Here is a 23,060-nt window from a genome sequence, read left to right as displayed (position 1 = left end):
CACCAGAAGAGGGCATCATATCTCATTACAGATGGTTGTGAGTTACCATGTGGTTGCTTGGAATTGAACTCAGGACCTATGGGAAGAGCAGTCAGTGCTCTTAACCACTGAGTCATCTCTTCAGCCCCGCCCCCTTAAATATTTATTTATTTTGTATATAAGTACACTGTTGCTGTCCTCAAACACAGCAGAAGAAGGCATCAGATCCCATTACAGATGGTTGTGAGCCATCATGTGGTTGCTGGGAAGTGAACTCAGGTCCTTTGGAAGAGCAGCCAGTGTACTTAACCACTGAGCCATCTCTCCAGCTTCCGCTAGCTTCCTTTCATAATGGGACTTAAAATTTTTATTATTAAAAAAACAAACAAACAAATATTTCTTTTAGAGATTTAATAAAGAAAAAGGAACATACTTAACTATCACTAATATTTTATGTTCTGTATACTTCTAGTTGTCTATGTTTATCTGAATTCACATCTTTAGTTTCTCCCTTATCTGAGGCACTATCCAGTTGGTAATAAAACAAGACAACTAAACCCTTAACTAGACTTTATTGATGCCTGTATCTCAAACAGGAAAACCATTCAACTATCTTCATTTTTCCCTCATCTCCCTCTCTCCAACTGTGTTTCTCTCATCCTGGTGGACATTTGTTACATTCTTTCTTCACCCCTTTCTTTATTTCATCACAGCACTTGGGACTGAAACTGGGACCCTTGCATGCCAAACAAGCTTCTTACCACCAGTCTCTTATATCTAGCCCTATTTTCTAATCAAAGCAAATAAGGGAGTCCATTTCCCTTATAAGGTTTATTTTATAAAACTCACCTGCTAAGACACTTAAAATAGAAATACCGTTATTTCTAACTTAGTAGTGTAGCCACTGCCTTTGAACTGAGATATTCCCTACTTAAGAGACTAAGGGACCTTCAGAAGCAAAGGAGACATAACTTGGGGCTTTCAACCTGTATGACCCCTTTGGAAAGCCTCTATCTCTAAATATATTTTACATTACAATCCATATACTCACAAAATTATAGCTATGAAGTAGCAACGAAAATAATTTTATGCTCATACAACATGAGGAACTATATCTGAAGCAGTAAACTCTCCAGCTGGTCAAGCTGACTGCTATTTGGATGAGGAGCTCTCTATGGATGCAGCTTTTGAGTCAACAATACCAGGGAAGACTTTCTTGCAATCTAGCTCCAAAGTCCTGTAAAGTAATGCTAATAAACTCAATGCTTTATTAAACTAAACTTGGGTGAAACCATTTCTTTTGTTGATTGGTGGTTCTTTGTCCAGATATTTCCAAGGAAAGTAACACAACTATTCGTTTGTTTTAGAGAGGCTCTATGTATCTATGAAATACACTCTGTAGACCAGGCTGTTTTCAAACTCAAGTCTTAAGAACCAGGCATGCAACTCTGTTAACTGAGACCTTGCCTAGCACACATAAAGCCTCGGGTTTTACTCTACCTACACACACACAATTGTAACATCTCTAATTCCCTCAGGAAGTAAACCTAAGAGTATAAGACATCCTCAGCCCCAACAGTCAGTTTAAGCATAGCTAGAATACATGAGCTAATGATAAGAACAAGAGGCTCATTCAGTTACAGAATTGTTTATGCTCGCTGTGACACACCTGTCGATCCACCTCTGGAAGCAACAAAAGCAGGCGCTGTTGGCAGTCTCCAGGAAGAACTGAAAAGGTGTGCTTGTTGATTAGTGCTCGAAGATTAGTATTAACCAAAATGGAATCAGGAGTCTCAACATCAATGTCAGCACATTTAGTCCTTTTCATTTGTCCTACAAAATTCAGAAAATAATAATTTATCACTTGGCTTCCTTTTACAGTTTTATAACTAATCATATATTACTTATCATACATTTTACTATTACATAGTTTGCCATATAGCAATAAAAATAAATGAAAAAAAATACTATATTCTGACAATTAAGAACATCTTAGAAATGTCTAAGGCAAAGAAACTCTGATCATTTATGAAGAATAAATAAACAAAAAATTTACAAGAATCTATCTTTAAAAGTAAAAACTGTTCATTTGCTAACTAACAGATAGCTTTCTCCCTCAAACAAATTTGTGAGAAATGACAAGCTGCATATCTACAGAATGCTTGGGTTTTTGTTTTTTGTTTTAATCTTAATAGAAACTGGAGCTAGGTAGATGGTTCAGGGGTTTGGAACACAAAGGATCAAAGCTTGGTTCCCAGCATCATATGGCTCACATCTGCCTGGAACTCCAGCTTCAGGGGAGTGTAGGGCTTCTTCTGGCACCCACAGGCATCAACATGCAAACTGGTGCACATAAACCCATACAAGCACACATAAACACATAAAAAAATTCTTTTGAAAAGAAAATATGGCTGAGGAGAAGGTATAGTGCGTGAAACACTTGAGTTGTAAGCATAATAATCTGAACTGGAATCTCTAGAACCCATTTAAAAGCTGGATTAAGAAGCTATCATGTGTCTATAATCCAATGGCTCCTAGAGCAAGATGAGCAGTAAAGATAGAAAGCTCATGGCCAGCTAACCTGGTATTTATAGTGGCAAACAGCAAAGACACTGACTAGACATGGCAAGTTGTGTACTGAAACCCTCAGGAGGCAGAGGCAGAAAGAACTAGATCTGTGTAGCTTATAGATCTGAATGCTTTAAAAAAGCAACAGATTTGTGTACACAAAGATTAGTAATGGTAATTTTAAAATTGTGTGGCTTTGTTTTCACAGGTTTTATAATTACTATTTCCACTGAATCTCGTTTTTATATTTTCCATCTTTCATTATATGAATTTAAAACCTTACAATAACGATTTAGGGCTGGGAGATTTACTAGGTAAGAGGACTTGTGCAAACATGATAACACAAGTTCAGATCTAGAGCATCCACATGAAAAGTCAGGTGTGTACACATATGCATGTAACCCCAGAGATATTATTGTGTGTGTGTGTGTCTGTCTGTTGGTCTGTCTATCAGGAGACAAGAGAGAAAGAGAAACAGGGGGATTCTCTGAGGTCTGTTGGTCAGCCAGTATAGCTAACTAAACACTGTGAACTCCAGACTTGGTGAAACACCCTGTCTCAAGAGAATCAGACAGACAGTGATAGAGAAAAACAAATGGCCTGGTACACACCCTCCATGCTTTAGGAATAACTTTTTAAGATTTATTCAGTTTTATGCACATTGTAGTTCTGCCTGAATGTCCGTGTGAGGGTGCTGATCCACTGGAAGTAGAGTTACAGACAACTGTGAGCTGCTATGTGGGTGCTGGGAATTGAACTTGGGTCCTCTGGGAAAGCAGGCAGTGCTCTTAAATGCTGAGCCATCTGTCCAGCCCTAAGAAGTTCCAGTTTTAAAAGATGTGTAATTAACTTCTTTAAATCTTGCCCCTTTTCCATTCTCTTAAATTACCAGAAACATAAAAACAAATTACTAGAAACAAGAAAATAGCTAAAGAATTAAAAGTACAATATATCCCAAGTAGAAAAAGACAGGATGATCAATGAAATACACTTGAAGATCAGAACATAAGTCCACACACTTATAGACATCATATTTTTGATTTAAAAAAAAAAAAAAAGCCAGAAATAAACACGGGAACAAAGACAGCATCTACAACAAATGTTGGTCAAACTTCATGTCTGCATGTAGAAGAATCCCATATTTTATCACCCTGTACAAAACTCAAGTACAAATAAATCAAAGACTTCAACATAAAACCAGGTATATTGGTTCTGATAGAAGAAAATGTAGGGAATAGCCTTGAACTAATTGGCATAGGAAAAGACTCCCTAAACAAAACAACAATAGCATAGGCAGGAAGATCAATTAATAATAAATACAATCTCAGGAAACTAAAATGCTTCTGCATGACAAAGGGCACCATCATTCTTACAAAGCAGAAGCCTACCAAACAGGAAAAGTATATATCTGATAGAAGACTAATATCCTACATATACTGAAGAAACTTGATTTCAAGAATACAAATACACCAATTAAAAAATGGGGTACAAATCTAAACAAAGAATTCTCAAAAGAGAAAATTCAAATGGCTAGAAACACTTAATGTTTAACATCCTTAGCCATTAGGTAAATGTAATTCAAACCTTTGAAACTCCATCAGAGACCTGTCAGAATGATTAAGATTAATAAAACAAGTGACAGTTCATGCTGGTGAGAATGTGGAATAAGGGGGAAAACTCACCCACTGCTAGCCTTATGCACATATAAAGACCTTCTCTTAACAAAGAAATCATCTGTTTGTGAGACAGAGACATTCCCACGTAAAACATATTTTAGCTTATCTTACACAATCAGAAACTAAGCTTACCAAGAAGGAACTTATAAAACAATGCTTTAACTTAAAACTTTAAAAATTATGTATACATACGTGATTGTATGTGAGTGTGTACATATTAGTACAGTGCCTGAGTAGGGAATTAAATCCCGAAGAGCTGGAGCTGCAGGTAGTTGAAAGCCTTGAGATGTGCTAAGAACTTACCTCTGAGAGAGCAGTACAGGCTCTAACTCCTGAGCTATCACTCAGCCACGGGGTTCATTATTTTAGATTTAATAATCTTGATTCACTGAACTCAGAATTCACTGAATAAGTAGGATAATAAATAATACCAATAGCAACAATAACCACAGTAACACCAGCAGCAGACTTATTTCTGAACATTTATATTAACTTGCTTACTTTTCACATCCCTCCATGAAGCTAATAATGCTTACTATTATTACTTAATATATATTTATTGATTTACTTCTGCATAGCTGGGATCACAGGCATGTACTGCTGTGCAAACAGAACTTGGTAATTATTAGTATCCCACTGCACAGATAAATAAACAAGCCAGAAAGGCCACTTCTGTTTGTTTCTTATCACTACTCCACATAGGTACAAGTATGTACACCTGGCCAAAAAAATACTTCAGCTATAAGTTCAGAATAAAAATACCTATATATATATATATATAGAAATAAAAGTACAAAATTTTTCAGACAGAAAGAGTAAAAAAATTTAAAAACACTTTTGAAAAGTCAAATGGATATAATAAATAGTACCAAAGAGGTAAAGGTTGTCAAAGGTGAGGGGGTGGGGAGAAATGATACTTTTAAGCAGGAACTTAGTGTGTATGTAACATGGTGCAACAGTATAATATATAATACTTTTTTACCGTAGCTCACAAGAACTAGGATTATATGAATAGTTAAAAGAATCTAATAGTTTCAAAAGATCTGGGAACTTGTAAATGTGTCTATACACTTATCTTCTAAGCTTTCCTATTCTGTGTTGATTAACTGATCTGCTAGTGGTGGCTGAAATACACTCTACTAAGAATTCTGGAAACCAATAGGAGAATAGTGCCTATGAAAATATGAATGTGAAAAGCTGATGACAAGCTCCTGCCACCTTGGTCCCAGCTAGTGACACTGCTTGGGGAGATGGGAACAGCAGGAAGAGGTGGATCACTGCTGTCTGACTTCTAGACAAGCGGCATAACCAGCCTCTCCTACTCTCACACACAACTGGCTCCACTGCTGTGCTTCTGGTTACCGCCTGTCTGCCAACCAAAATATACCTCTCAGTGCCCTGAAGTTGCCCATGTGTTGTCACAGCAAAGAACAAACTACACAACGCCGCATCACTGTCCTACAGCTCAATGTGATATTCCTAAATTTGAAGGTGTTTCATTCAACTTCAACTTAGAGTAAAGCATCAAAGTGCTTTCCTACATTTTTAATTTTTTTCCAATCCTATGCCTCACCTTTCTTTTCTGTCATCCATCTTTCCAGTTCTTGAGCCCTTTCCGTGGTCTGTAACCATAGCTGGCTTATTAATGACAATTCCTTTTCAGCTTCATCCAACTTTCATCTCTCAACCTTTGCTGACACCTGCCCATTTGGCTGTCTCCTTGTTTTCTTCAATCAATCTCATTAATATTTTTGTCCGTATTCTTATTTTAATGGGATTTCCAAGGGAGTTCAGTTTACAATATTTAATTATAATCCCCTCTATCCTTTTCTCTATAGAAATAAAACAAAAACGATGTAGGACCTATTGTTACAAAGAGAAGTAAAACAAAAAACGACTTATAACAGATCTTTCTGTGAAACAGTTTGATAAAGGATGAATTAGAAGAATATGAAGACAACCAAGAATTCAAAGATAAAAGGATGAAATGAATAATGGGAAAGGGCATTAAATCAATTCTATTCATGTTTCTTCTAATCTCTAAAAAGCAATTATCAAATCTGAAAGCAGTGGTGTTTCCTATTATAGTATTAGGTGTGACGCTGAAGCAGGGAGAGCGTAAGTTAAAATGGAGTCCCGGAGTATCTCAGATTGTATTAATGAGACACTGTCTTTAAAAAAGAAAAGGCAACAAGTAACTATGACAAGCTGAGGACTAAATATGTACAACTCAGTGGAAGAAAAAGTCCTTCCAGCATTCAAAGCTGTGGGTTATTATTGTTCAGTATGAAACAAACCAACAAAAAACAAAAGACCCCAAAGAAAACATTTTTAAAAACATTGAGATAATTAGAAAGAAAAAAAGAAAGAAAGAAAGAAAGAGAAAGAAAGAGAAAGAAAGAAATTAAGTACACACGCTTTTTTAGTCCCAGCACTTTGGGAAGCAAAGGTCAGTGGATCACTATGAGTTCAAGGCCAGCCTCACCTATAGAACAAATTCCAGAACAGCCAGGGCTTTGTAAGTGAGACCTTGTTGGGGGGGGGGGGGGGATTATGTCTAACTTTTAAAATAAAATTATACAATAACTCCAGCCAGTGGCCAACAATTTCAGATACACTGCGCACACACTGCTGCACTGAATGAAGAAGCCCTTGTAAACTAACTTACTTGTGTGGAGTCTGTCAGACCTCTGCAAAGACTTCTTCCCCAAGCCTAGCAGACAATTTTCCACTTTCACTGAGGAAGAAAAGCTGGAATTTGAGTTCTGGGGACTGCTTGACTGTCCATCAGATTGTTTTCCTTCCCACAGGGCTAGGGGAAAGAAATACATCAAGACTGGTGACAGAGGTTCATACAAGAAAGAGTCCATCAAGAGGCGAGCAAGACAGGCTGCTACCAACCTGACAACCTGAGTTTATCTGTGGGCCATCCATGGCAGAAGAGAACTGACTCCCAAAGGTCAGCCTCAGATTTCCACATACATTTGCTCCCCAGACCCCAATAAGTATAATAATTAAAAAAAAAATCAAACTATTATTTCATGATAATTGTAGGATTAAAGAAATGTAGGCCTTGTAAATGATTTGTAAAATAAAGTCCCTTACATCTTCTTTTATTTATCTTCAATTGCAAATATCTGCTCTAACAGAAATGAAAAATTCTTTAAGACTCAGACCTTTGATTTTTATGGCAGTCCATAGAATGTTCAATTATATAATGCAAAACAAAGTCTGTGTGTGAAAAGACAACTAATAACAAAACAATCAACAATAAATAACCAAAGCCTATAAACATATCTAATGAAAATTAAGTGTATTTTAGAAAGCCTATACAATTTTTCACATTTTAGTGTTAAGTTTATTTTGACTTGATGTGTGTGAACATTCTGCCTGCGTGTAGTTTACTGCCTCACCTGTATGTGCAGTGTCCACAGATACCCGAGGATGGAATCAGATCCCCTTGAAGTCGAGTTAACAGTGTTTGTGAGCCACCATGTAGGTGCTGGGCATTGATACCAAGCCCTCTGCAAGAGCAGTACACATTCTTAATGACTGAACCATTTCTCCAGCTCTGTCTTTATATTTTAAATGAGAGCATTGAGAAGGAGTTCACTTTAGAGCTGTACCGATAACTCTAAGTCCAAAAGGTTCTTGTTGAACAAGGAACTAAGTTTGATCACCAGAAACCACATAAAGAACCATAGTACAGCACACTTGTAATTATAGTACTGGGAAGTGGAGTCAGGAGGATTCCTGGGGTTAGATGGTCAGTTTAGGCTAAACCATAAGCTCTAGGTCAGTGAGAGACCCATCAGAGAAACCAAAACCATCAGAAGTTGGATGGTCCGGCGGAATAACATCTGAGCCCATGCTCTGACCTCAACCTGTATGTACACACCTACATATCCCTGCCTACATGTATACATAGAGACAAAGAGTTCACTTTGACCTTGGAAACAAAAGGTATGTGTGTGTGTGTTTAATGAATTTAGGCTTCAAATCAGGGCTGATACATCAGAGGTTTCTCATTAATTTCATTCTTATACCCAAATTTCACTGCTATATTTTGAATATGGTAATTGTAATTGAATTGAATATTGTAACTGAATATAGTACATGGTAATTTTATATAAAAGTATTTTCTATTTATCCTAGGATTTTGTATCAGTTCTGTGGCAGAGAAAAATTATGCTAATAAATATAGCAATTTAAAAATGAGCAGTTCAGTATAAAAATTTATAATATCAAAAGTACAAATATGTTGGGGTGAATTCCATAGGAGAAGGTGAATGCCCCGTCTGCCTACCAGGTTTGGCAGGTACAGAGTCACTGGTGGCTTTGACAGTCTTGAGAGAGAGATGTTGATTGGAGATGGACATGCTTGGCCTGCACTGCTGCTGCTGCTTCTTCTGTTGTTGCTGCTTCAGGGCCTAGAAAGAAAAACCGGCAGTAAGAAACAAGCAAACTGCATCATTTAAATGGTGAGAACTTACACTGAAATCTACTCAATGCAAACAAAAGCTTAAGTTAAACTAGACTAGCAAGGCCCAAATTACCTTTAGGTTTTTCAGGGGAGGCCAAGATTATTCCTTTATATACACATACAAGAAAAAAAATCATTAGAATTTTTCCAAACTTAAAAAACTTGGAGGAGAAAAAGGCAAGGAATTTACAATCTTCTAATTAGAGAACTGCATACATACCTTTATCATATCTGAAAATAGAAATAGAAACCATGTACCAATAACAGCTTAATATGACTTGGTTGTATGGAAAGGGACCAAAAAAAAAGTATTAAATTACCTTGGGTTGAACAATGAGACTTGTTCAAGTCTCAGTAACTTATCTTCTGTTTATTCTATGTCATTTATATTTCTATTAGATTCTTAATAGAGTTAAATTGAGACCATTTTCGAATAAATATCTAAAAAGAAAGAGGCCCATGAGAGGCTCAGTGGTAAAGGCATCCCTCTTCAAACCTAGACCCAGAGTTTGATTCCCTAGGACCCACACACTGGGAGAGAAATGACTCACAAAAGTTGTTCTCTGATCTCCACGTGTGTGCCAAAATACATAAATATATATATACACACACAGACATGCACACACAAATAAAATCAAACTGTTCAACACAAACAAAAAAATTCCCTTCTCCAAGTTTTAGAAATTTATGGCTGTGATTAAATTACCAAACTTTCCAGATATAAAGTGTGTATTCCCATAGACATTAGAGCATGTATATGCACGCGCACATGCTGCCTACATCCACACCTACGTGTATACTCAAACACAATCAAGGGCTGGGGAGACAGCTCAGCAGGCAAGGGCATTTGCTGTACTTTCAGACAACAAAGGTTTTACTCCCAACAATCCTATGACAGTCCACAACTGTGTGTGACCACCACATCTGATACTGTAAATAACTCTTAAAATAACTTCTAGTTTAAATATTTTAAAACTCACATGATTTAAAATGTTTATGGGCTCTGGGAGAAGAGTGGCAGCACACAACTTTCAGCATAGTTTTTAGAAGGTAGAAGCAGGAGGATCTGTGATTCAGGCCACACAGAAAGACCCATCTGAAGGCTACTATCAGAATACTGACTTCCAGGCAGGTAGGATAATGGTCTTAAATACCACGCCCACAGTGACACACCTACTCCAACAAGGCCACACCTCCTAATAGTGGCATTTACTAGGCTAAGCATATAAAGTCCCCCCACATCCTTCTGTGTGTGTGTGTGTGTGTGTGTGTGTGTGTGGTTTTTAATATTAAAGAATGAAGAATTACTTACATGTAAATTGTTTTCCCCTGCTTTCTATTACTATTTCTAATAACAATGATTTATTTCCTTCAGCCCACTGTTAATGTTCTCTTGGTATTCATCTAAGACTCTGTGTCCTGTTTTACTTCTCTAACATTTTAAGATTTTATTTTATATGTTTATGTGTCCATATAAATATACCCCTCATTTGTACACAATGGTATACCAACTGGAGGTGAGAAGAAATCATGCCTCCCAGAATTGATGTTACACACAGTTTTAAGCTACCAGATATGGGTGCTAGGAACCAAAGTTCTCTGCAAGAACAAGTGCTCTTTTGACTGCTGAACCATCTCTCAAGCCCCAAGAATGTGTATTTTGCACAATTTCAGACATAGGGTTGATGGCCTTGGTACCCCATTTTGAGAACTACCTTCCTGTATAACTCAGTTTTTGAGTGCATTTGAGAAAGCTTGTCAAAAGGTAAAAGAAAGGATAAAGAAATAAAAGACGCGAGAAAACAAGGAAACTGAGTAAAATAGAAGGAGATGCTCAATTGACCCTGGATGAGTAACTGTGAAGGACTGGAGGAGGCTAATGGGGATATAAGTGTCTCACCTGATCCTGGTCTTTCACTGTGTTTTTCTGAACTCCCAGATACCTGTCACTGGTAGTTTGTGAGGACCGGCCACAGATGCCTATCAAGTGAGTGCAGTGGTCTTTCCCTTATAGTGTCAAAGTATTTTTTTGGCCAGGCTTCCATGGACAGTTCTCAGTATGGTAGTATAGTTTGAAAACAATCTGAGACCAACCTGTCACCTACTCAGCAGGAGTACAAAGGTTGTGTGTGTGTGTGTGTGTGTGTGTGTGTGTGTGTAGTAAAAAGTTGATATCTTTTCTTTCATTAACCCTTAAGCTCACTGATACATCTAGACTAGGTACTCATACAAGTCACAGGGACGCCACAATCAATCGGTGATTATGGGTATAAAACATTATGTATCATTTTATACGTACGTAAATGCTGATATCCAAACTCAGGCCTTCCTGCTTATACATGGAGTGCCTGTCCTACAATTGAACAGCTTCTGTTCGGGCTTCTTCTTTTAAAAGGCTTTATTTACTTATTTTTATTTGTATGTATGCTTTTACTGCATGGCCATGTACAATGTACATGCAGGACCCAAGAGAGCCAGTAGAGGACCTGAACTAGAGTTACAGGTGTGAGATTCCATGTGGCTGCTGGAAATCAAACCAGGGCCCTCTGGAAAAATCATTGCTCTTAACCCCTGAGCCAACTCTTCAGACTCTAAAAGATTTTAAGACTTAATTATTTAATTTCAAGTGTGTCTGTGTCTAAGTGTATGTTAAGTAGACCATGTGTGGCCATGTGTCTGTAGAGGCAAAAAGATATCAGGCTTCTAGACTTGGAGCTAAATAGTGAGTAATCTGAGGTAGGTGCTGGAAACCAAACCAAAGTCTTCTCTGAGAAAGCACTCTTAATTAATAAGCTATTTATTTTTATTTATAGGTTTCTGTAGGTACTTATGTGTTTGTACATGTGAATACATCTGTGAAGCACAGAAAAAGATAAATCCTAATTGATTTATCTTAAGCATATATGAATGATAAATATATGCAAAATGAACAAATAATATGATCAAATTTATACTAACTTTTATGCAAATATTCTTCTGTATATTTTTCCGTAACTTCAGTCCTAAAATGTTTAATTTCATGCTCATGGTGTGTGTATATTTACATTTTAATAGATTATGTAAAAATTCTTTCTCACAAAGTTATAGTGGCAATGGATATAGCTCAGTGGCAGAGAACATGCCTATCATGCATGAGGGCCTATGTTCAATCATCCATATTAAACGATTAGGTGGTTTTTATTATACTGCATTAATATGAGTTGTAAACTTCATCAGATTTGGTGATTTTTTGATATAAAAATTCTTCATACTAATATATGAGAATAAAAAATGATCTCAACATTTCCCAATTACTTGTCAGGATTTTTTATTTTTAATTTTATGTGCACTGGTGTTTTGCCAATATGACTTTTTGAGAGTGTTAGATCCTCGAGAGTTAAAGTTGTGAGGTGCCATGTGGGTTCCAGAAACTGAACACAGGTCCTCTGGAAGGGTAGCCAGTAGTTATAACCACTGAACCATCTCTCCATTCCTATTTGTCAGTTGGTATTTATTGACCATTTGCTTTTTCTTGGAGAGGGTTGCTAGGCAGTGTCTTGCTATATAACCCAGGCTGCCTTGCAATTAGGGTCCCCTTTGTCTCAGCCTCCTAAGTACTCAGACTATGTTACCATGCAGCCAGATAAAGCATTGAGAGGATGGAGGATGGGAAGGAGTGAAGGGAGGGAGAAAAGGAAGGAGGAAAACATACAAAGACAACTCTTTTAAAATTCCAATAAAAAAGAAAATGGAACAGGCAATTAGTACAGAGAACAAATAATGAACATGAATAAAAGACAAATAATCTCACCGGACCAGAAATGAACTAATGAAGTATTCTAGAAAACAAAACAAAACAAAACAAAACCCCAAACTGGTTCAAAAGTAGAAAAATTAATTGATATAACAACAAAGAATAATATAATGAAAGGAAAAGAATTTTTTAAGTATTATTTATTCAACCTTGGTAGTAACGATAACTTCTACAACTTTCTCTCCAAGTCTAGAATAAAATAAACAATGTTAATGTTATGGTTGTAGAAATTTCTTCATTTCAAAACTGCACAAGAAGAATATTACAAGATCTAAACTCAAATAATATAGACAAGGTACTACTGTGGATTGATGTTAAGGTGATACATGATTCGACAGTGGAGAGGTAGGCAGAGAAAAGGCTAGGAAAATGGAAGAGGAGGAGAGGAAGAGGTTCGGGGAGGAACAAAGATGGAGGCAGATGTTTATGTTTCTCTCAGTACCTCTCTTCATAAATAAGGTTGTTATTGAATGTTTGATAAAGGATGAAACTATACAAGATCATTTGACTTATAAAGGTTAGCAAATTATAGTATACATATTGGACCAGAGTAGTTTTGTGTGTTCTTTGATGTGACTACTTAATTGAATTCAAAGGGTATAGTTGCAGTTGCAGAATGCATAAAGCCCGACACAGAGTTGGGATGGGTGTGTATCTAAGGCTTGGCAATGACACACCAAGAGGAAGTGAGTGAAAACAACACGCCAAGGCGGTCAAATCCATCCAGGGCAAAGGCAGCCAAAGAGCAGTAGAGTGAACCTTGCCAGAGTTCCTTAGGGGCCTAGAGTGCCAAGCAGAGTGAGAGTGCATGGTGTGTGCTCGGCACCACACTAGAGTGGTGTCCGCGGGGGCCCATAAAAGGTCAAGCAGCCACGTTAATACTTACTGCAACATACTACTGTATAGGCCAGGTTGGTTTCAAATTCTCCTCCTACCCTTGGCCTCTAAAATGACAGAATTACAGGTGTGTGCTACAATACTTGTCTACAAGCTAAAGTTTTACAAGAAAGACAAACAGACAGAAAGGGAGAAAGGAAGGAAGGAAAAAATGATTTTACAATGTATGTAAAGAATGAACATATAAGGTCTACTCCACACAATTAGTGCAATATTGGAAAATCTAGCATGCCATTCTATGTATTAGATAAAGTATTATTTAAAAATCTACCCGATTATTACAATAAATTCCAAAGATAACAAACCTGAGGATTGGGAATATGGCTCAGTGTGAGAAACATTGGGTTTTATCTCCTGTACCCCAAAACAGCAACCAGAGAAATACAAAAATGCCCGAAAACTTAAAACACCTATTCATGATTCTGCACATACATAGACAACTTAGCAAACTAGGAAAAAAAAATCTAGGTCTTCAAAATTGTGTTAAAAAGAACTACCAAAACCCTACAATGGGTGTTACACACAGAGTACTCAAATTATTAGCAGCAGCTTTGTAGACTGCTGATATTTACTTTGTAAAGACACAAATCTAAAAGCTTTAGAGATTTTACTAACAGAAGAGTTGATGCAGTGTTTTCTTGAAGCATGATCTTAGCAATGATTGTCCATTATACAACAGACCTAAAAATGTGAAATACTATGAGGCTCTCATAATTATCCCGATAAATGGAAACTCCATTCTTACCTGCTTTAAAGCCTTCTTGCTGTGCTTCTGTGATGGAGAAATGACTTTGCTTGCTGGAATGGTGGGTGATGGGCAGCTTGACTGGGGAGAGGATGGCTGTGACAGTCTAGATGATACTAGAGAAAAATTGACAAGGAAAATTGTGTTACCAGAGTTGATATCAAGCACCATTCCTACCCCAGATCATATGCTGCTACCTGTTAAGAACTGTGACCAAACACTTTAGGGAAGGATCTTCTTTTGAGTTGTACTGCAAACAGTCTCCCTTTTCAGTTTATTTTCCTCAGAAAGTTCTAGTGTAGGATGATAGGATGGGGAAGGGGCGTATATTAGTATATATTACTTCTCATTGTTTAATATATTAGAAGTGATTAAAATAGCAGGAAGTCATGTATAAATCATATTATCAAGTTAGAAGTTGGAATAAGGTCCTGATTCTATGTTGTATTTATGTTCCCAAGGTAAAGGGGATTCTTGAAGATTTCTTTGCTTGGAAACAACCACCTTCTACTTCTTCATTATCTGTTCTGTATAGCCTGAGATCAACTACACTGAAGTCATGGCATTCCTATCTATGTCTTACAAAGTTTAGCACTATGGAAACACATTTAAAACTTTATTTTTACTATACAAGTACGGGTGTTCTGCTTATGTCTGTGCACCATTTGCAATGTCTGGTGCTCAAAGAGGCCAGAAGAGGGTGTAACCCGGTAATGAAGTTTCAGAAAGTTGTGAGGTGCTATGAGGTCGCTGGGAATCAAACCTGGATCCTCTGGAAGAGCAGGCTGTACCCACTGAGACATCTCAACAACCTAATTTTTTAAAAAAGAGGATGTGTGTGTATATACATCTGAGGCATCTCTCCAACCTAACTTTTTGAAAAAGAGGATGTGAACATGAGTGCGCGCGCGTGCATTTGAGGCCCACGTCCATGGAAACTAAAAAACATCACCCTCTGTTACTAGAATCACAGGCATTGCAAACTGCCCAAGGTAGGTGCTGAGAACCAAAATCATGTCTTCTACAATTACAATGAATATGTTTTATGTTAGTTAAGGAGAAAGATGAAAATTGTTGATTCAGACATTTGATGGAGAAGCAAGTTTGAGAGAGGAACAACTTATTGATGACTCCTGAAGAATTGCCCAATGTCTTCATTTTAAATTAACCTGAAAACATTTATAGCAAAAGGGTTAAAATCATGAAGCTTCAAGATACATGAAGTATGTGCTACTAAGAGGAAATAAGACAGCGAGCCTGGAGTACAACATACTATTTTACTCTTAAATGTCCTGATATTAAGACTAACTTTGGATCTGTATCCTTATCTTCATAAATGTCATGGTTATGTACATGGGGAAGAACTGATACATATAATCACCTTAATGCTAAAACGGGGGAAAAAACACACAGAAAAAAAGGTGAACTAAATACTGAGACATGGCTCAGCAGTTGAGAAAGCTTACTGTTCTTAAAGAGAACTCAGATTTATTTCCCAACACCAACAAAAGGTGACTCACAACTATCTATATATTAAATTCCAGTTCCAGGCCATCTAATAATCCTTTTATGGCCTCTGTGATATATATATATATATGTGTGTGTGTGTGTGTAAATATAAGTTGGTACACATACTTGTACAATATGATTTTTAAAAAAAGAACAGCAGAAAGAAAATGTATCCTCAATGAAGTATTAGATGTTGACAAACTATAAAATAAGAGGTCAAAGTACTTAGGGTCATCTATTGCTTAGATGGTACACTTTAATGTGCTTAATATACAGCCAACTGTGGAAGCACCCCCACTATCCATTTACATCATTCTACCCTAAAGAGCAGAGCTGACAGCTGGCCACTCTATTCCTCTACGCTGCCCCTAATCCTAGGCAGCTACTTACCTACTTCATCTCTATAGCTCTATCTAATCCCTATGTTTGATATGATAGAATAATAAAGAACATTTTGTGAGTGAATTTTTTCAACTAGTGCAATCTTTTGAAGGTTCATCTATCTTATGACATATAAGAACAGTTATTCTGTTGTTGAATAATTATTGTATGTATGTGTCACATTTTTTGTTGATGTTTACCAACTAGCAAAATTATCCATATTTTGTAGTTAAGAACAAAGTTGTGGGGACTTGAGAGGTAGTTCAATGATTAAGAGTACTACTTTCAAGAGTATCCACTTTCAACTCACAGTACCTACACAGAAGTTCGAAATTGTCTGTAATTCCAGTTCCAGGAATCCAAATCCCTTACATAGACGAAGCAAAACACCAATGGAAATAAAATAAATACATTAAAAAGAAAAAACAATATTCTCTTTCCTTCTGTGTGACTCCATGTTTTGACCTTAGCTTTTTTGTCTTTTGTGACTTTTAGGGAGTGTGGGGGGATGAACATGAAGTTGGGAAGGAAGAGACTGTGGGAGGATCTGAGAGGACCTGGGGGACAGAATATGATCAAAATATCTGGTATAAAAAATTAAAAACACATGAAAACCCTTGTGTTTTAGGAACGAAAATTCAAGGTCCGAAAGCCATGGTCTCCCCAACCCTCCAAGTTCTTGAGTTCAGTCCAGAAAGGAAACTGTAGGGTCTTAAAGTAACTCCAAGCTTAAATTTTCTTTTCTTTTTTGCTTTTTTTTTTTTTTGAGAAAAGTGCCAAGCTGTTTTACAAAATGATTACAATTCCAGTAGGAATACATAAGGGTCCTATTTTCTTTACATAGCTATCAGGATGTGTTTGTTAGTGTTTTTTATTTGGTGAGTGAAGCAATTTTTATATTACAGAGAACATAAAATACAAGTTAAACTATTAACATTTAGCTTTTTTCTAATAACTTATAAAAATTTCATTATATACATTTTCTCACTTCTAAAATCTACCAGGGTATAAAAAACAAACATTCAGAACAGCCTAAAGAATCTTAATCATTCTTCAATGTCTAGAAAAAAGATAATAAAACTATATGTAATAATCAAGATACACTACCTAGAAGGTTCTTCCTTAAGGCACATGTCTTTTCTAACAAAAGAACAAACCTGTCACTAAGCCAACTCAATACCAGATTTGACAAGATTTTGATCAACTTTTCTGTAATAATTCTTTAAATTCAGATAAGTTCTATTCTATTTCCAGAGATAATTAGATCTAAATAACTGGATTTGCATCATTACAGTTTTTCAAAGATTTTTTTACACTTTTATACAAAGACACCATACATATTGGTTGTTATATACATTACCTATATTTACATATTAAAATAAATTATCTCAAAAAAGAAAAAGAAAAAAACTAGAATTGAGCAAAACCAAGACTTAAATTTTATTTTCAGAATAATGGCTAAATATCTGGAGTAGGATGACAATGGTGACCACTAAGAACATGCACGCATGTCCTAATTTTCGGAGCCCGTGAATATTGCTTTATTGGTGAAAGGGTTAACTAATTATCTTTTGATTAGATTACATAGTATATACAAGTCAATCTTAAAAAACAAAGTATTTATTTTTCAAGATAGTTGTGAGCTGCCATGTCAGTGCTGGGAACTAAACCTTGGTCCTCTGGAAGAATAGCCAGTGCTCTTAACCTCTGAGCCATCTCTCCAGCCCTAGCATCTTGTTTGAGAAAGGCTTACAACTGCCTCTAACACCAACTCCAGGGGATCCAACACCCTCACACAGACATACATGCTGGCAGAACAACAATGCACATAAAATAAACATCAATTATTTTTTTAAAACAGAGATGGTATTTAAAAACAACATTCAGCACTAGAGATATATTGTTTGTTGCTACCATTGGTCTCTGCAATAAAGAAAATAAAACATAGTAAAGTATGACTTAGACCTATTAAGACTGGAATATGAAGCCGGCCTAGACTATTTAGAGTTCTGGGAACACCTGTACACTGTGTGACCCAGTCTTAAACTTCTGTAAAACTAAACTTAAAGTCACGTTTTGGCTTCCTCCTTTCCTCACTTTCCTTCAGCTGGCACTGTCCGTGAGTTCGAGGCGGAGTGGTCACTCCCTGTTCCAGGGTGTTTTGTTCCATCGATACTTCCTCTAGGTGCCTGAATGCTCGGAGATTGGTGGAGAGCCCAGAAACAAGAGCAAAAGAAGAAGGAAGTGTGAGTGCCTACGAACCCCGTTCAGCAGAGGGTGCAGGAACTAGTGCGATCCACACAGCAGCTACAGTGAGTTCACTCCAATGTGCTTGCAAGAGAACTGAGCTGAAAGATTTTTCACCAGGACAATGACATTGTGATCACTAATAAACCCTATGGTCTCCCTGTCCATGGTGGCTCTGCAGTCCAGTTCTGAATCAGTGATGCATCAAGATCATCAAGATGAATCATGACACATCTTGACAAAGACCCTTCATGGCCACAAGGCAGAACCTTAGCATCTGTGCCACAATCTGGACAAAGAAACCACAGGGTGTAATGGTTTTGACTTGGGAGAAGGACATGACACATCAAGTCTAGGAGCTGTTTAGAACCCACCAGGTGGAAAAGAAGTATTGGGCCATCACTATGCATGTTCCGTTGCCCTCGACAGGAGTTGTGGATCCCCAGCACAGAGAAGGAAGTGCCTAGGCATCAGCAATACCACAAGATGACACTCTCCCCAAGTTACTGCCTGGACAATGAGAAAATGCTAAAGGTACAGGCCAGCCTGGATGTACACATTGCTGTAACTCAGTACCAGATACTTAGCAGCAGTCCTTGTAGAGCTGCAGCCTGTTACTGGAATAAAACATCAGCTCCAAATTCACCTGTCCTTTGGGGTGGACTGCCCAATCCTTGGTGACTACAAATACTCAGACTGGAATAGGTTGGCCCCTCAAGTAATACTGGTTGTATTAGCTTTCTGATACTGTGGTAAAACACTATGACCAAGGTAATTTATTTATAAAAGAGTTTATTTTGGTAACTGTCCTAGAGGGATAAGAGCCCATCCTGATAGGGAAGCATGGTGGCAAGCAGCCAGCCTTGGTGGACAGAATTCATATCTTAAATGCAAGCACAAAGCACAAAAAGAGCAAACTGGGAACAAGACAATGCCTCAAGTTCCCAAAGCCTGCCCCCAGTAACACACTTCCTCTAGCACAGTGGTTCTCAACCTGTGGACCATCCCAACCACTAAAAAAACACTTATTTCCAATGGATTTAGGAACTGAGATAATGCTCAGTTGCAATTATAGTAGAAAGCAGTAACAAAAATAATTTTATAGTCAAGGTCCCCACAACATGGAGAACTATATTAAAGGGTCCCAGCATTAGGAAGGTTTAGAAGGCCCTAGCACACCTAAATCTCTCCAAATAGCAACGCCAATTATGAACCAAATGTTCAAAAGCCCAAGAAACATTTCTCTTTCCAACCACCATTTAACTCAGTGTCCTATTTAACAAAATAAGAGCGGGAACTCCCCTCAACCCTTGGTTTTTTGTTTTTGAAGAAACTATTTATTGAGGTAATAAACAAATACCTTGCCTTCAATGTGTCAGTCTAGAGCCCTCTTGGTCTTTTTCAGACAGGGTCTCATTGTATAAGCCTGGCTGACCTTGTATTTCCAGAGATCCACCTGTCTCTACCTCCCAAGTGCTGAGATTAAAGGAGTGGACCACCATACGCAGCAAAAATTTCTTTCCTCTATTTGTTTTAAAGCAGCATTAGAATCTATTAATAAAGGTTTTACTATAGATACAGAGGCATCAAGAAAGAGATATTCACATTTAGGAGGAGGATAGCCCCTAGAGTAATTGAGGATCCTCAAGAAGAAATATGACATTTAAGTGTCTTAACAATAGCAATAAATGTGATTTTCAATGCTTCTAAAATGATTATTCAAAGCATTGAAAGAATTTTAGAAAAATACATGTTTTGGTAAATTTACTTTTTATTCTTTTGTTAAAACCCTGAAGTAGGTCATGACAAAGAAGTACTGTCTCCAGGCACAAGAACATTCTAACTTAAATTTATCAGAGTAGTTACTGTCTTCACAGACCCATGGGATATGTTGTCAGAACCTTAGATACTGTTAGGAACCAGTGAGAGGATAAAAGCTACCTTTCATGCTATCTAAAGAACCATGAGGGAATCTTTTTATTAGTTAATATTAGCACCCAATTTTATAGGATATTTTATTTAATTTCAAATAGCATCCCCTTTTCCTGTTTCCCCCCTGCAAACCCCCTATCCCATCCCCTCTCCCCCTACTTCTATGAGGGTGCTTCCCCACCCACTTACCAACTCCCAGCTCACCACCCTCAAATTCCACTACACTGGGGGCATCAAGCCTTCACAGGATCAAGGGTTTCTCTTCCCACTGATGTCCCACAAGGCCATCTGCTACATATGTGGCTGGAGTCATGGGTCCTACTCCATGCGTACTATTTGATTGCTGGTTTAGTCTCTGGGAGTTCTGGGGGGGTCTGGTTGGTTGATATTGTTGTTCTTACGGTGTTCCAAACTCCTTTGGCTCCTTCAGTCCTTTCCCTAACTCCTCCACTGGGGTCCCTATGTTCAGTCCAAATAACATCCATTTCTTAAAAGACCATAAAACTGACCAATAAAAATTTCTCTGGTGTGGTTGTATTTTTCTTACCTAGGTTCTAAGCTCTTTCTAGACATACCCCTGTAGCAGGGTGGCCATTATTGAGTCTTTCAGGGGTTAGAGCTTTGCTAGTTACAGACAGGCAATCATTGGATGTGCTCTGTGTAGAAACTTCCTGCTGGTACACTGAAGAAGCTGGGGCTTCTGCAGTCAGAGGCCCGCTACACCCTGCTGCACCTGCCTGCTCTGGGCTCCAGGACAGAGGAGCTCCTCCTGACCTGCAGGCTTCCTCACTTCTTTGCACGTTCTCTGTGACGTCTGGGTTTGGATATGCCAAGTCAGGATCAAAGCAGAGGCAATGAGGCCAGGCATGTGGAAGCGCAGTGAAGACTGTTGGACAGTCTGGGCCCAGAGCTCTACTGTATTTATTTCATGGATTCTACTAACTTCTCACTTAGAACAGATGACAAGAGCCAGGTGGGATAAGGTGAAAAAAACTTGGCCACTTTAGGAGTTTTAATGGAGAATGAAGTCTTATTTATGGCAGTCAGGCTGTAATATGGGTAAGCTTAAGATACAGCAGACTGGACCAGTAAAGGAGAACCAAAGAATAAAATCTGTTCAGGAACTTCTTGTCTTCATCCAACAGGAAGAAAGCTGAGCTATCAAGAGTGCTCCCTTGGAAAAACGTCTTTGGATAAACACGTATCAAGGACCCAGGGATTTTTTTCAACTAGAACATGGGTGCTGTACTGTCCCAGCAGTGAACCTGTGAGTGCTGTTTGGGTGAGGTAAGTGACAGGCAGCTAACATAAGTGAGTGAAGCTGGCAGGGTGAAAGACAACAGACCAAACACACAAACCGTCAAAGGGTTATTAGCTCCAGTTGATTCTTAACCTGTGGGCAAATTTACTATTTTCCTTTACAGGACCAGGAAATTAAGATATTTCTGTGAAATCTCCTAATATACTGTTACGTAAATAAAAACATTCTAAATTTTTTTAAAAATCACGTTTTGGTATAAATTAAAACTTATATAAGCAGGGCAGTAGCCCACAACGTTAATCATAGCACTCAGAAGGCAGAGACGAGCATCTCTGAGTTAGAGGCCAGACTGGTCTACAGAATGAGTTCGAGGATAGCTAGGGCTACACAGAGAAACTGTCTCAAAGGAAAGCAAAAACAAAAACCCTACAACATCCCGAAGTATGAGGAGCTGCCAGTTAATATGTTTTTATATTTATACTTGTTTATTCTTATAACCATCCTCGTTCCTAATTAGTTTTCCCTGCCTCCCTTTCTTAAGCATGCCAAAACCAAGTGCTTAATACTGAGAAGGCTCAGTAGTTAAGAAAGAGCACTTACTGCTCTTTCAGATGACCTGAGTTTGGTTCCAACCACAAGGCAGCTTACAACCATTTACAACTCCAGTTCCAGGGGATGAAATACCCTCAGCTGATCATGGCAGATACACTCACATATATGTAGGCAAAACACTCATACAAAAGATAAAAATCTTTAAACTGCATCACCAATTTTCATTCTAAGTCCTTTTTCACACAATGACCACTTACTGCAATCTGGCCATGCTTTCTTATTATGTCTTAAGGAGCCCCTAAATAAAACAGGAAAGATTATGCCTGGATACTTTCTTTTAGTTGTCCTTAAAGTTTCGGTCCTAACAGTGATCCCACCTTTAACACTCAAGGTGCCCAAACCTTCTTCACCTCAGCTACTACCAATCACTTTCAATCCAAGTTAACTTTATCAAAAGTTTCATCTCTAGGATGCATTTGAAAGAGAACCTAATCCTTCCCTTTCAGTAATTTAACACATATAAAAATGCTAGAGGGCTGGTAGAAATACAGTATTTTCTAACTCCAAACTTTGATTAAAAACAAAACCAAACAAAAAACCAGTCTGATCATGTTAACAGTAACATGCTCTTGAAAACAAGGATTCTTTACAGTGAAAAGGAATATTTCACGTAGCTCTTTTTTATTTTTTAAAAAAAAAAAAAGTGTAAAACGAATCTCACAACCTTTACTTATGACAAGATAAAAGCTACATCCTTGTAGTGTCTTTAATCACAGCACTTAGGAGTGCATAGGCCAAAAGAATTCAAAGCCAGCCTTTGAATACATATGAGTATTCAGGATACATATGAGTTTCAGGATAGCCAGGACTACATAAAAAGCCCATCTCCAAGGTGGAAAAGCAAAACAACCAAAACTATTCACACAACTGTCTTACAGTACTTAAGACATACTTTGAGGAAAAGACAGACACTTCCCTTAGTTATGACCACAAAACAGTAAGAGAGATAATTGATTTTACTAATAATTTTTCTGACA

The 23,060-nt window shown here is 37.6% G+C and overlaps 1 protein-coding gene and 1 pseudogene across 3 annotated transcripts in view; one reads left to right on the top strand and one right to left on the bottom strand.

The window, feature by feature from the left end:
• ASXL2 (ASXL transcriptional regulator 2) overlaps positions 1-23,060 on the bottom strand; it is a 72,914-nt gene that overhangs the window by 12,705 nt on the left and 37,149 nt on the right. For both annotated transcript variants that reach the window (XM_080940583.1, XM_080940582.1), the window contains exons 5-8: positions 14,142-14,257; positions 8,530-8,653; positions 6,892-7,035; positions 1,649-1,812 (exon numbers count right to left, since the gene is read on the bottom strand). In XM_080940583.1, the coding sequence (XP_080796709.1) occupies positions 1,649-1,812; positions 6,892-7,035; positions 8,530-8,653; positions 14,142-14,257 (548 nt within the window). The remainder of the gene's footprint in view (positions 1-1,648; positions 1,813-6,891; positions 7,036-8,529; positions 8,654-14,141; positions 14,258-23,060) is intronic.
• Positions 14,738-21,093, top strand: LOC308436626 (pseudouridylate synthase RPUSD4, mitochondrial-like; annotated as a pseudogene). The gene is made up of 4 exons: positions 14,738-14,851; positions 16,527-16,618; positions 18,187-18,996; positions 20,875-21,093. The product of its transcript is annotated as a pseudouridylate synthase RPUSD4, mitochondrial-like (transcript).

Source organism: Micromys minutus (genome assembly GCF_963924665.1).
Source record: "Micromys minutus genome assembly, chromosome: 1".
NCBI lineage: Eukaryota > Metazoa > Chordata > Mammalia > Rodentia > Muridae > Micromys > Micromys minutus.
Note: the sequence above shows the minus strand (reverse complement) of the source record. Positions and strands in the feature narration are given on the sequence as shown.